Below are 12347 nucleotides of genomic sequence, written 5' to 3'. Positions count from 1 at the left end.
CCACCACTGATGTTGCAACGTCTTGCCAATAACAAGCTCTCTGATTGAACGGGGGAGCCGCAGCCGCTTGCTAACGTTTTGTCAATGGCTTCGAGAGACTGAAATGCGGGATGATTGTATCATACGTTATTTTTATATTACGCTCAACGTGACAAAGGCCGGATTGTAACGAGACACGATGTCGGGCGCGAAGGGTTCTCGCAGTCCGGGTCGGCTCAACGAATTCGAAAAACTGACAGGAAGGCCACCGCACGGCGAGACGTTAGCAGGTCAGTGAGCAACATTAGCAAACCTGCTAAAGGCACATTTTGAACGTGAGATCGTCACCTTTGTGGCGAGTAGAACAAACGCCCTTTGACAGAGATTAGTTATCAAACATGTGAAGTTCAATTAGGATGTAAGGTGAAAAATGTCAACCCCACTGTTTAAAACGACAAGCTAACCGGACCTTCAAGCTAGCGACATTTTTACAAGTATGGCTGAACGCCTCTCTTGCAGGAATGCCTATTATGTACTTAAAACGAGTGCTATTTCTCATTAATGTTAACGTATTCCCCACGGTTGAATGGCTGGTCTCTTTAGTATCGCAACGTTGCCTGACACAGTTGTTCAATATAGCGTTCGGTGACTTGCAGAAACCATGATGTGACGGCGATCCCCTTAGTTTTACCGTCAGATGTCGTGTTATTAATGTGGTTAGTCTTTTACAGAAGCTGCTCTTTCGTCTTAGAGGCAGCAAAGCACAATAACCCGGATTTGACCTACAGCTGTTGTGTCTGTACTGAGCAAATGACTCGAAATCGTTTTAATGTATCTGATTTAAAATATTTGATCTTAGTTATGAAACATCATGGAACGCTACTTTCTTAATAGCTATTCCTTGCTTTCGTTATTTTATAAAATTTAGAGAACCTGTGAGTCTACATGTATGAGTATTTAAAAGTCCTCTGCCAAAATGAGGAAAACACCTGCCAAATCTGTAGGAGCATTGAGACGTGTGTTTGTGTATGTGTGTGTGATCTTAAATGTTCGATTTGGTTCCATTTTATGTACTGGAGTTGATTTGCTCAAGTGTTGATGTTCGGTCGCATGCCTTTGTGTTTTGTTTTTTTTCTCTATTTCTCCCGTAATTATTAATCTTCTTTAGATCACAACAATGATTATTGAAAATGCACTCTGTGCTTGGAACATCATGTCTATTTTTAGTCCATAAAACCAGGGAACATCAATTGACTTGGCTTAATAACCGTCCATGCTGATAGAAATCTGCTTATCCTCGGGCCCGGCATAGCTATTGTATGCAGTGATGGTAGTAATCTTTTGTTCCAGAGGTATTGTTACTATCATTAGTGACTGACTGACCTGTACATATAACTGGCAGATCTGCTCTCATCTTCATTCTCGTCTCACAAAATGATGGTTCCACTTCTCAGGTCACCGCACTCCCCCTGCTCGCAGTGGCCACCGGTGCGTTGCCGACAACTCAAACCTGTATGTGTTTGGTGGTTACAACCCTGACTATGATGAGTCAGGAGGCCCAGAGAATGAGGATTATCCACTGTTCAGGGAGCTTTGGCGTTACCACTTTGCCACAGGCTGCTGGCAGCAGATCCGGACAGAAGGCTACATGCCCACAGAGCTGGCGTCAATGTCAGGTAAACACTGTTAAGCTGTAAGTTTTGCCAAAAAAATAAAACTCAAATTTACATGTGCCCTTTAATGTTTTCAAATGTATGTTTGTCTGGCTACTTAGCTGTTCTGCATGGCAACAATCTCCTGGTGTTTGGCGGAACTGGGATCCCCTTTGGTGAAAACAATGGCAATGATGTACACGTGTGCAACGTGAAATACAAGCGGTGGTCGCTGCTCAACTGTCGGGGGAAGAAGCCCAGCAGAATCTACGGACAGGTAACATGAGAAGTCCTCGTGTTGTTGGATGAGAGTAGGTGTCAGAGCCAAATTACCTCACTGTTCTAATGTGCTGGTTGCCAGGTTGACGCAACTTATCCCGTATTGTCAGAGTTTGAATAGGTGTCTGTGGAAATTTCACCATTCACTGCTTCTTTCACAGCCTTCCCCTCCATCTGTTTCCTCAGGCGATGGTCATCATAAATGGCTTCCTCTATGTGTTTGGAGGGACAACGGGTTACATCTATAGCACAGACCTGCACAGACTGGACCTGACTACTAGAGCTTGGATCCACCTTAAGCCCAACAACCGCCCCGACGACCTGCCGGAGGAAAGGTGAGCCTTCATGAAGCCCATATGAGCTCAAAGCTAGAAGTCTCGTCATTTTAATGGGATGGTGTTTCCCGTGTTTGTTTCAGGTACAGACATGAAATAGCACATGATGGACAAAGGATCTATATTCTGGGAGGAGGTACTTCATGGACATCATACCCCTTGGACAAGGTACCCAAAGGCAAAACACCTTCATGAAAAAAGTTTATTTATCAATTCACTTGAAAAGAAACTTGCATAATTCTGATTTTGCCCTTCAATAGATACATGCCTACAATCTAGAGACCAATTGCTGGGAAGAGATCACAACTAAACCCCATGGCAGAATAGGTGTGTTGTATCGTCAGCCGCAGTCATCTGCCAGTTGTTCTCCACTCATTTAAGCTGTTCTGAAATGTGTTTTGTTTTTGTGTGTTTTTTTATTTTATTTTTATTTTTTATAACCTTTTCCAGGGTATCCTGCTCCCAGGAGATGTCATAGCTGTGTACAAATAAGAAATGGTGAGTATTTGTTTGTTTTTTCTATCCAACAAGATTATTAGGTGCAGATCTTTTATTCCACTTCCGTTGCAGATGTTTTTATATGCGGTGGCTACAACGGGGAACTGATATTGGCTGACCTGTGGAAGATCAACCTGCAGACATTTCAGTGGAGTAAACTACCAGCAGTGATGCCCGAGCCGGCCTACTTCCACTGTGCTGCTGTCACCCCAGTAAGTAGAGCTCTTACCTAAACCTGTGCAGTTGTATCAATGATGCCTAGTCTGAAAAATCAAATGGTAACATCCGTCGTCTTTTCTTTCCCAGGCCGGTTGCATGTACATCCACGGCGGCGTGGTGAACATTCATGAGAACAAGAGAACTGGTTCGTTGTTTAAGATCTGGCTAGATTTGCCCAGCCTGCTCGAACTGTGCTGGGAGAAGCTCCTCAAAGCCTTTCCACACCTGTCCTCACTCCCCACCATGCAGCTGGTCAACTTGGGCCTCACGCAGGAACTCATTGAACGCTTGAAATAGGCGGCACGGACAAACGCGGTATGGGGGTAGCCTGGATTTGGAGTATATGATAGCAGAGCAAAGATTTAAGATGTGGTGGAACACGTTCCTGGCCCTGCACCACCTAACGTAGCCCCGCCTTAAGGCCAAAAAAAAAAAAATAAATAACAGTGGGATGCCTTTTTTTCCAGTCTTACACTCTTGGAGTTTTGGTGAAGGAGAAATGAAATATGGAATGTTTTATGGAATTTACTCTCCCCCCTCACCGCTACTCTTCCTTACATGATGCCTTCAAGTTTAAACATTAACTCCTGCCTCCTATCCTCTCATTGTGACAGCCAGACATTTTTTCAAAAAATCTTTTTTTGGGGGGATTATTTTTTGTTAAATCAGCCTACTTTTTCTTGTTATTTTAACAGGCCTTTGCAAAGGAAAAAAAACATGTTTATTTATTTCATATATTTGGACTTTTTTTGTTAGTTGTTATTGCCATTTGCACACATGCGTTTGTTGAATTATTATTATTTTTTTTTAATTTTATTAAAGACCCTTCAGGTAAAAACATTTCAAACCTGAAACAGCATCATGCCAATTGACCAAATGGGTATTCTTGCACATTTTAGCCGGTTTAGTAATTTTAATTTCCTGCTGTACATTGAACGACATTTGTTTGCAAGTTTCCAATCAGTTGTCTCCTGACATGCTTGTAATATAAAGAAAAAGTATAATATTCCATTTAGCAGTCTTATAATAAGCTTTACCAAGCATTTTTACCCCTCTTGGTCATAGAATGGTAATGGATAACGTGTGTTAAATTATCTAAATGATGAAAAGACTTTATTTTCTCAGCTGGTGTGTGATTTAATATCAGCCCGTGCGCTTCTTCTACTTTGTACATTTGCAAGGCAAAGGTTGTAGAACAATCTGCACTAAATGTTCAAGGCAGGTTCGCATCCTTTTTTTCCACATCTTTCGCAGCTCTCTTCAACACTTCAATTTGGTGCTCTTTTATTAAACTAATTGAAAATGCTTTGATTAGAATAAAGATTTCTTTATTTTCTGATTCTTATCCCCTTCAAGTGGCCGCACAAATGTGATGCTGCAGTGCCTTTTTTAAACCACTAACAGTTAAAATTTTCCACAACAGGCAGTGTAGAGTCTGTTGTGCACATTTAAAAAAAAAAAAAAACGGTAAATATATATTGTATAGAAGCAGCACTGCAAGATTGTGTTTTTCCCCCCAGTAATTGAATTTTATTGACGCTGAATTAACTTAGATCTTGACCAAAGGAAATGAGGAATGGTCAGTATTCACAATTTGTTGCTGCCGATTTGTTGCTGTTTTTGTTTTTACTGTCTCTCTTTTACTCCTCATGTCTTTTTTTGCGCGTTACTTTATGGTCCCCTGGAACTTTCCTGCATGATGATTTTTCCTGCTTACTGTCCTGCTTACTTTCTACTCCAAGACAGTTGGCTCAGTTTTAAAGGTGGTCACTAAAATGAAGTACAGTTCAGCTTGTAAATTTTGTTTTGCAATACTGTCAATAAAACGGTTCTGTAAATATTTTTCTGCCACTGTGATGATTAACATGTTAAGTAGCCAGGGCTAGTTTGATGTTAAATTTGTACAACTGGTCATGATTTTTGCAGGGGGTTATAAACAAAGGGGTAAGGTATTTTTCAAAAAAGAAAATTCTAACTAATCTTGCCTGACTGGAGTACAGTGCCGTCATATTAATACAATATGTAATGCAAAACCTTTACAAAACACACACAATTCCAATAATTATTGATCTAGGAATTCATGGTAAAAAAGTGTAATTGTGACTTTGGCACTGCTTCATGTGTTGAAAATGCATTTGTTTTAATAAAAATCACAAGGTACCATGTTACAAAGTTATTTACATTTCAAAATGGAAAGGAGAAAAAAAAGGAAATCACATTCACACCTGTTTCACACCTCAGCTAATGACAGCAGTGTCGTGTCTTAAAGGTCCGCATTTACCTTTCAAAACCCATTCCAGTTCTTCTAACACAAATCTCTGTGACCCTCTGAAGATGTCGGACATGCCTTTTGTTTTTTCCAACCTGGCATTAAGTTTAATGGCTGGAGGGGTTTTCTTGAAGAGTGGATCAACAAGAGCGTGGTGAAGGGGCGAAGAAGTACAGGGCCAATAGGATGAGGTAGACCACAACCAGAGCTGTCCCTGTGAACAAAACGTGATGACAATCTCCATGTTGCATTGAGCTCAATGTGCTGCGTTATCTGTAAAGGTCAGCCGCTCTACTCACCCTGAAAATAGTCACATTTACCATCCATGAAAATGTAGTTGACCAGAATGACGCTGAAAATACTCGCCCAGAGATGGATGTCACTGAACACCAGTATGAATCCAACATCCTTGCACAGGAAAGGGTTCAAAACAAGCCATGATTTGGATGTTTGCATTATAGAAATTAATTGGTGACGGAGAACTTACGTAGAAAGCGTTGAAGAGTATGAGAAGAGGGATCTGGATCATGCAGACCTGCACAGCGATGCAACTTCCCACCTCAAGGCTGCAGATTAAAAATCTAAAACTTAACTTGCTCAAACCTTACTTGAAAGAATTTGTTGTTGTTTTTTACATACAAAATGTGCTGTGTGTATGTTGCTGTATGTGTGTACCTCAGGCTGATATTGTTCTGCACTGCAAACTGGATCCCATTCACAATCTCAGGAAGCTCTGGTACCATGGCCAACAGTGTGACACCAATAAAGTACTGCAACACACACACACACACACACACACACACACACACACACACACACACACACACACACACACACAATTACTGTCAAATGAAACTGCTTATAGAAGCAAAACTGAAACATTTAGGTTTTTTTTCTTACTCTTTATAAAAGTGTTTCAGGTACCTGGGAGATGGAGGAATTGGTCAGCAGGGGCTGGATGTTCTCCGTGCTGAGATCAGCACAGCATGCCATCAAGCCTGTGGCAACTATCAGCACAGCCAGAGCTCTCGACCGGGACCAGTGAACTACGTGATGACCTGTTGAGACACAGTTTGCTAAATATTTAAAAGGTATGTATTAAAAGGTATATCCAACACCACTGTTTAGAAGATCTTTCCCCCTTGTGTCTTTACATGCATCTATATGTGACAGTTTAAGGTTTCTTCCTACATTTAAAAAATTCCAGTCACTTTCTGTGTACCCTGATACAACGTTTAAATTTAGCATGCACCAGGAGGTGAGTGAATCACAGACCTGTTCCAACCCCCTGGCTGGTGGCACCAATGCTGGAGTTAATGCACGAGTTGGCTGCGAGGGGGTGAGCACCGGTGGCCTCGGCAATGGGCTGGGAGATGCCAGCGTCCACTTGTGTTTGGCCTTCGCTGATGTGGATGTCGTAGATGTGGGAGTGGGTCTTCAGTGTGAAGATGAGGCCAATCAGGTATGCGGCAGGGAGCAGCACAGAAATAGTGTACACCAGTGGCCTGTAAGAGATATTATCCAAAGAAATAGTCCCTCGTCTTTTGCAAACCAAAATAAATCTTTGCCAAGCAAGTCAAACTTACTCGATTTGGGAGAGAATCAGGTGTGGGTCAGTTTGACTCTGATAAAGGCAAGAAAATACAGGCAAAAACCGATTTAAATGCCTGTTTTTACATTTGTGATGACATGAGCTTTCAAATTGACTAAAGGTTCAGTGTCACATTAGGAAGATGGTGATTACATGGCTCACCGTGTCGTAGTGACAGTCCTTGCAGATGAACGGCACACTGGAATTGCCCGGAATATTGGTGCAGCTTTCACACATCAGATTACCAAACGTCTTTGAGAAGAGTGTGGGAGCAAACACGCCTGGAGAAGATATTAGAACTATTGGAAAACTTTTTTCTGAATGCATCTCAAATCAGCAAGCAGCAAACGTGATCCAAACAGTTGTCACATGTTGAAAATAAAATCTGGATCTCTCCTGCAGCTGAATTGTTGTGTTTAAACATGGCTTGTGACAATTTAGGTCTTCAATAACAATGTTGAACTTGACAATGAAGCACGTACCTCCTACAGATATAAAGAGCAGAGCTGAACTCACTCCCGCAGAGCGACTGTTAAACCTCTGCTCTCTGTGTTTAATGCCGCCAATTATCATACAGATTCCCTGTGCAGGTAGACACATAGAGTCAAGTTTTACCATTTGGCAGTATTAGTGCGACACAATGATATATTTATTTTTAAGTACTCATGTCCTCATCTCCCCAACTCACAGGAATGAAGAGGATGCAGCCGAGCAAGGTTCCGGTGAGAGCTGCTTTCACGATCTCTTCGTAGCACTTGCTGGCGGCGCGTTGGCCCCGCAACAGCGCCGTGATGTAGAACGTCATCTCAGTGATGGAGCCGAACGTGGCGTTCACCACTGCTCCCACGGCAAAGTTACTCTGTGCAGAGATGCTGTGAAAACAGATCACAAAAGCTCTTTTGTGAACCGTAATGACATTTCCCTTTCAGTTTATATTTTGGTTACTCAACAGGGACAGAAAGGGAAAAAAAGGTATAAAGGAAAGTATTACCTGGCTATGCCCATCCCAATAAAATATGATAGAGGTATGATGGAGGTAATGGCTGTGGTGAACTTGGTGACAGATGTAAAGTAGTTGTGGCCATGGTCAGCATAACCAATAATCAGGGTAGTTACTACGAGTGGCAACAAGTCTGCAGGGAAAGTAGACTGAAGGAAAATAACTGAACAAATATGTTCTGTTATATAATGTCTACAATTTTGAAAAACTCTTTCATCTTAAAGAATAAAAAAACTTAGTGGGCAAAAAGGATACTAAGAGCAAATATGTTAATGCCTTGAACTGTGTATTTATAGTAATACACATTGACAGCTCGATCGCAGCACAAGATGGCTTTAGTTTCGTAACATGGTGTCTGCAAGTGAAGACATGCAAACATTTCAGAAAAGATTGCGCACACACATACATCCAAAATTGTTCTTGCTTTCAATTTTTTTTTCTTTTTTTTTGCACTATGGAAGCATTGTACGAAAAGAAAACCATCATCCATACATTTATGTTTCACTATCAGTGTCCTGACAACAAATTTTAATCTGGAATCACAGTGTCGGCAGTCATTTGAAAATAAAACAACACCACATCTGAACTGCATCTCACAGTCTTTGTCAGTGACTGTGTCATACCATTTTACTATTTTTTTCAGACCTTTTCCAGCCGGCACACGTGGACATCCTCTGGAGACATAAGGAGGATGGTGGTCAGCGCTCGAGCGTTCATCTTGGCGACAGGGATGGTGAAGACGAGGAGCCAGGAGAGAACACAGGCTACGGAGTGGACCACAGCCAGGATGGGATAACCCAGAAAAAGCCAAAGATAAGTGCTGATGCGCCACTACAAAGTTGTAAAATACAAACAAACAAAATCATTAAAATCATACAGGTAGATGCTGTAAAAGTGCTGAAGCTGACTTCAACTTTTCTCACCCAATGGTTTGAGTGTTGTTTATATTGTGGTTCTGGTACAGGAATCCCAACATTTACAAGGGAAGGCACCTCGATGAGGTCGTCGTCACTGTCCACACTGTTGGTCCCATCAGGTATGACCTCACACGCTGGTCGTCTCATGACTGAACATTTGGCTACATTAGCAGCCTTGACAAGACAGAGATTACTTTAAAATATACCAGATGATTACTCTTTGGTATCTTGAGACTGTACAATAACTTTATTGAGTGAATGAAATTTTCAAATAAATACATTGAGAAGAAGAAGAAGAGTCGTACTACCTTGTTTAAAGACTTCCCAAATGGCCAAATAAAATACAATGCCATCTTTGAACACAGTTTGCCTGCGAAAAGGGAAAAACTTGGGATTTTGTTGGCCACAAAAAAAACATACATTTTAAAAGTAACAACAATTTTACAAGATATGTACCATAAGGAGCGCCAAAGATTGTCAGATACATTACTGGGCAAATAAGACAGTAGAATAATGATATCCACCATCCGAATAAAAGTACATAAGTTATGTTTCCCAAGGTGAGGGATGAACCTGAAAAAGAAAGGGAATTCACAAATAAAATATCCCAAATTATTTTCCAATGTCTAAATGATGGTTGAAGCAAACCAGAGAAAAATCACCGTCTTTGGCCTTTATAATGGAGAGATCAGAATAAAGCTCTTTAATGATATCTGATTGGTCTTCGATGGGCCTCTCGGTCACATGGCCCTTCCACTTCCTGAAGCCAAACTGGAGGGAGGAAAAATGGAAAAGATGATTAAAAAATCAATAAATCACAATTTCTCCAATTTATGATTTTTGCACTGAATTAAACTGGCCCACCTTGTAGTTGTTGGCTTCCCTTTGGGCCTCCACCTCATTCTCAGCTCTGATTGTTGTCTTTGCAGCACCTTCATGCCAGCCCTCTTCTCCATACTGTGTCGGAGTGGACCGACCCGAGGTGCCCTGCCCTCCTGTACAAATAACAATCTTTTTCAGAAACCGTCCCTCAATGTGGTACAAAACAACTTACCACGACGCTTGTGAAACTGCTGAAATCCAACCAGGTTTACTTACCTCTGCGAACTGTGAGGAAGCATTTCGGTGAGTACTGGAAGAAGTGGTGGGCAGAGGTGGCAGGGGGAGGGATGCGTGCTGGACCGAACTCTGGATGTTGGGTCCCAGCATGGTCTTGTCGCTGCGGGAACCGCAGATGCGGTTCAGGATAGTTCTCTGAATCAAGACGGGTCACACACACGACAAGAGAAGTTATATCCCTGGCATGATTGGAAAATTACATAAGTATGAACGGAGTAATGCATAACAATAGCAGAGGAGTTATCGCGTCACGATTTTTTTTATTTTTTATTTATTTTTTATTTTTTTATTTTTTTAACTTGACGCATCAGAAGCAGCGACTTCGTCGGACTACGGTCAGATCATCGGAGTGAGACTGTGTGACTAACATAAACCTCCTGAGAGTCATGCATGATGATCATGTCCGTTCCCCTAAGATGCCCAGAACTGATCTTTTTATCCATGCATTGCAAGTCATACATAAGTAAAAGTAGCTCAATGCACTTATATGAGGGGAGAAAATCGAATGGCATGTTGGTCAATCTGTTTATAGATCAATACATCTCTTTTGGGAATATGGCTCATGTGAGCATTTTTTTTTTCCCCCGCGTGGCGCTGCTCAAGATGCCAAGTAAAAGACACCGAGACACCGAACGCTTGCCAAAGACTTGTCAGATCTGAACAAAATTGTAAAACCATTTTAAATAAGATGGGCTACGTTCATACATACACAAGCCTGGGCTAGATTTTAAACAGCATTACACGTCGGCACGAATGAACAATTGTAATGGTAAATCAAGTGTAAAGATTAAAAATCGTCATTAAAGATTAATAACCCATCAGATTGACTTTACCTGAGTAATCAGTTGTAGCCCGACCCTGCAGGGTGTCCTCGTTCCCTGGCACCTCCAGGGGTTCTCTGTGAGAATGAGACATGCTGATGCTGATGCTGATGCTGATGCTGCTGCTGCTGCTGCTGAAAATCCTCCAGGGATCTGAATGTTGATAGCTGTCTGTCGACGGTTCATGACATCTTTACCACATCTAAAGTGTAGATTTCCCTGGGACATTCATGGGAGGGGAGGGCCAGAGGAAAAACGAGGGGCGGGGTAGAGAGAGGCTGAACGCCTGAGACATTTATTCGCATGAAATGTAGCTCAGGCACGTTGTTATACATAAGAAAATGTATACATTCAAGGGTCGAACTGATACAAAACTTAACTATGTTTTGTTTTCTTAACCAAACGCCTGCTACTGGAATTTATAGGAGCGGGACGGGACGCCATAAAAGGCTAATCAAGCAGAGGCATGTTACCAAATCTTGGGATATTTTGTCTGGTGCGAAAGCTACCAGGACAACTCACTTCGTTTATCTTTAGAATAGTTATTCTCACATTTATTCACAGTTGTTCCCAAGGTGACCCTTCTTCTGATGAAATATATTATCAATTTTAGTCGTTCATGCCAGTGCCCGGCTAGCTCAGTCGGTAGAGCATGAGACTCTTAATCTCAGGGTCGTGGGTTCGAGCCCCACGTTGGGCGCAAACGTTTTGTTATATATATATATATATATGTATATTTTTTTAAACGACTCATTGGATTAATCTGATAATACATATTATGTCGAAATACATAGTCTTAATGCCTAATCAACACAAATGGTGGAGCAACGGTTCAAGAGATTGAAAATAATGCCAATTTACGGTTCGTTTGTACCGATACGGGGAGGGTCTAACGCTGACGCCATATCCTTTTGGACAACAATGGCGGCGCTCTCAAACCCTCTGAGAAATCCAAATTATAGTCAGCGAACGTTTTACGGTTTGTCTGTTTTATTAAAAGTTGTTCCTTAAATTCGACCCTTAACAAAGTTTTCAACCATGTTTATCCTTTAGGCTGATTTAAATAATAGCAATAGAGGACTGTTTAGCACGTGAGGCACGTTTGCTAAATCTTAGGTTAGATAAAGTCGCCGAAAAAAACAACAAAAAAACTAAGGATACTAAGGATTGTTTATTTTACTGAATATTTACCGTTCGCGGACATGATTATTTGTTTACTGAACAATTCATTATAACACTTACAATCATACACTTAAATATGCGTTGTACTTTAAAGTCCCAAACACGTTTAACCGATTTATTTTTAACGCATGTGACCAAACACCTTGATCTCATTGGTATACACACAGACATATTAAATTTTGGTTTGTGTGAAAACTTTAGAACAGTTATTACTTAGTTTAAATTTACATATAAGTTAAAAGGTGGCCTATTATACAAATGTTCTATTTGTTCTATTTGTTCTACATGTCCTCAACTACCTCTGTGGTGATTTTCAACTTGTTTTATTGTAGCATTTCCTGATAATCTGATGCTGAAGTTATACACCGCATACAGTACAAAACTTGCTTTGATAGGCAAATTCAGATAATTATTAAAAAACAGAATCAGAATGTTTTTCTACAAATTCCACCAGATTCTTGTTTTACATGTCCTCAACTACCTGTG

The 12347-nt window shown here is 41.1% G+C and overlaps 2 protein-coding genes and 1 non-coding gene across 3 annotated transcripts; 2 read left to right on the top strand and 1 right to left on the bottom strand.

Annotated features, from left to right (window-relative positions):
* Positions 1-10: 10 nt before the first annotated feature.
* Positions 11-4804, top strand: klhdc10 (kelch domain containing 10). The gene is made up of 9 exons (XM_076030183.1): positions 11-269; positions 1434-1655; positions 1754-1908; positions 2097-2245; positions 2329-2413; positions 2506-2572; positions 2696-2743; positions 2816-2955; positions 3050-4804. Exons 1-9 carry the CDS (start codon positions 179-181, stop codon positions 3257-3259), a joined length of 1167 nt encoding a protein of 388 aa, XP_075886298.1. The 5' UTR covers positions 11-178; the 3' UTR covers positions 3260-4804.
* Positions 4805-4944: 140 nt separating this feature from the next.
* cax1 (cation/H+ exchanger protein 1) lies at positions 4945-10955 on the bottom strand. Its single transcript, XM_076030182.1, has 20 exons — positions 10692-10955; positions 9838-9993; positions 9604-9734; positions 9402-9510; positions 9196-9312; positions 9048-9109; positions 8746-8913; positions 8468-8653; positions 8078-8177; positions 7814-7955; positions 7511-7694; positions 7305-7404; positions 6985-7103; positions 6818-6855; positions 6507-6736; positions 6156-6289; positions 5907-6001; positions 5719-5797; positions 5531-5639; positions 4945-5445 (listed from the first exon to the last, which is right to left on the bottom strand). The coding sequence occupies exons 1-20, from the start codon at positions 10771-10773 to the stop codon at positions 5372-5374; spliced, it is 2415 nt and encodes an 804-aa protein (XP_075886297.1). The 5' UTR covers positions 10774-10955; the 3' UTR covers positions 4945-5371.
* Positions 10956-11306: 351 nt separating this feature from the next.
* trnak-cuu (transfer RNA lysine (anticodon CUU)) lies at positions 11307-11379 on the top strand. Its single transcript has one exon. It is a non-coding gene; the product is annotated as a tRNA-Lys (tRNA).
* The last annotated feature ends 968 nt before the right edge of the window (positions 11380-12347 follow it).

The sequence above is a fragment of the Nelusetta ayraudi genome, unplaced genomic scaffold, assembly GCF_046127955.1.
Source record: "Nelusetta ayraudi isolate G7.1 ecotype Tasmania unplaced genomic scaffold, CSIRO-AGI_Nayr_v1 ptg000027l, whole genome shotgun sequence".
Taxonomy (NCBI): domain Eukaryota; kingdom Metazoa; phylum Chordata; class Actinopteri; order Tetraodontiformes; family Monacanthidae; genus Nelusetta; species Nelusetta ayraudi.
The sequence above is the reverse complement of the archived record's forward strand: the minus strand, read 5'-3'. Positions and strand labels throughout refer to the sequence as shown.

Bases quoted from the DNA above. Each gene is read 5' to 3' on its own strand.
- cax1 (XM_076030182.1), bottom strand. From the start codon at position 10,773: ATGTCTCATTCTCACAGAGAACCCCTGGAGGTGCCAGGGAACGAGGAC. The intron at 7,104-7,304 runs GTACGTGCTTCA...TATCTTCTCCAG, and splicing joins GCTCTTTATATCTGTAGGAG to GCGTGTTTGCTCCCACACTC. The intron at 6,856-6,984 runs GTGAGCCATGTA...TGCCTTTATCAG, and splicing joins AGGACTGTCACTACGACACG to AGTCAAACTGACCCACACCT.
- klhdc10 (XM_076030183.1), top strand. From the start codon at position 179: ATGTCGGGCGCGAAGGGTTCTCGCAGTCCGGGTCGGCTCAACGAATTC. The intron at 1,909-2,096 runs GTAACATGAGAA...CTGTTTCCTCAG, and splicing joins CCAGCAGAATCTACGGACAG to GCGATGGTCATCATAAATGG. The intron at 2,744-2,815 runs GTGAGTATTTGT...CTTCCGTTGCAG, and splicing joins CTGTGTACAAATAAGAAATG to ATGTTTTTATATGCGGTGGC.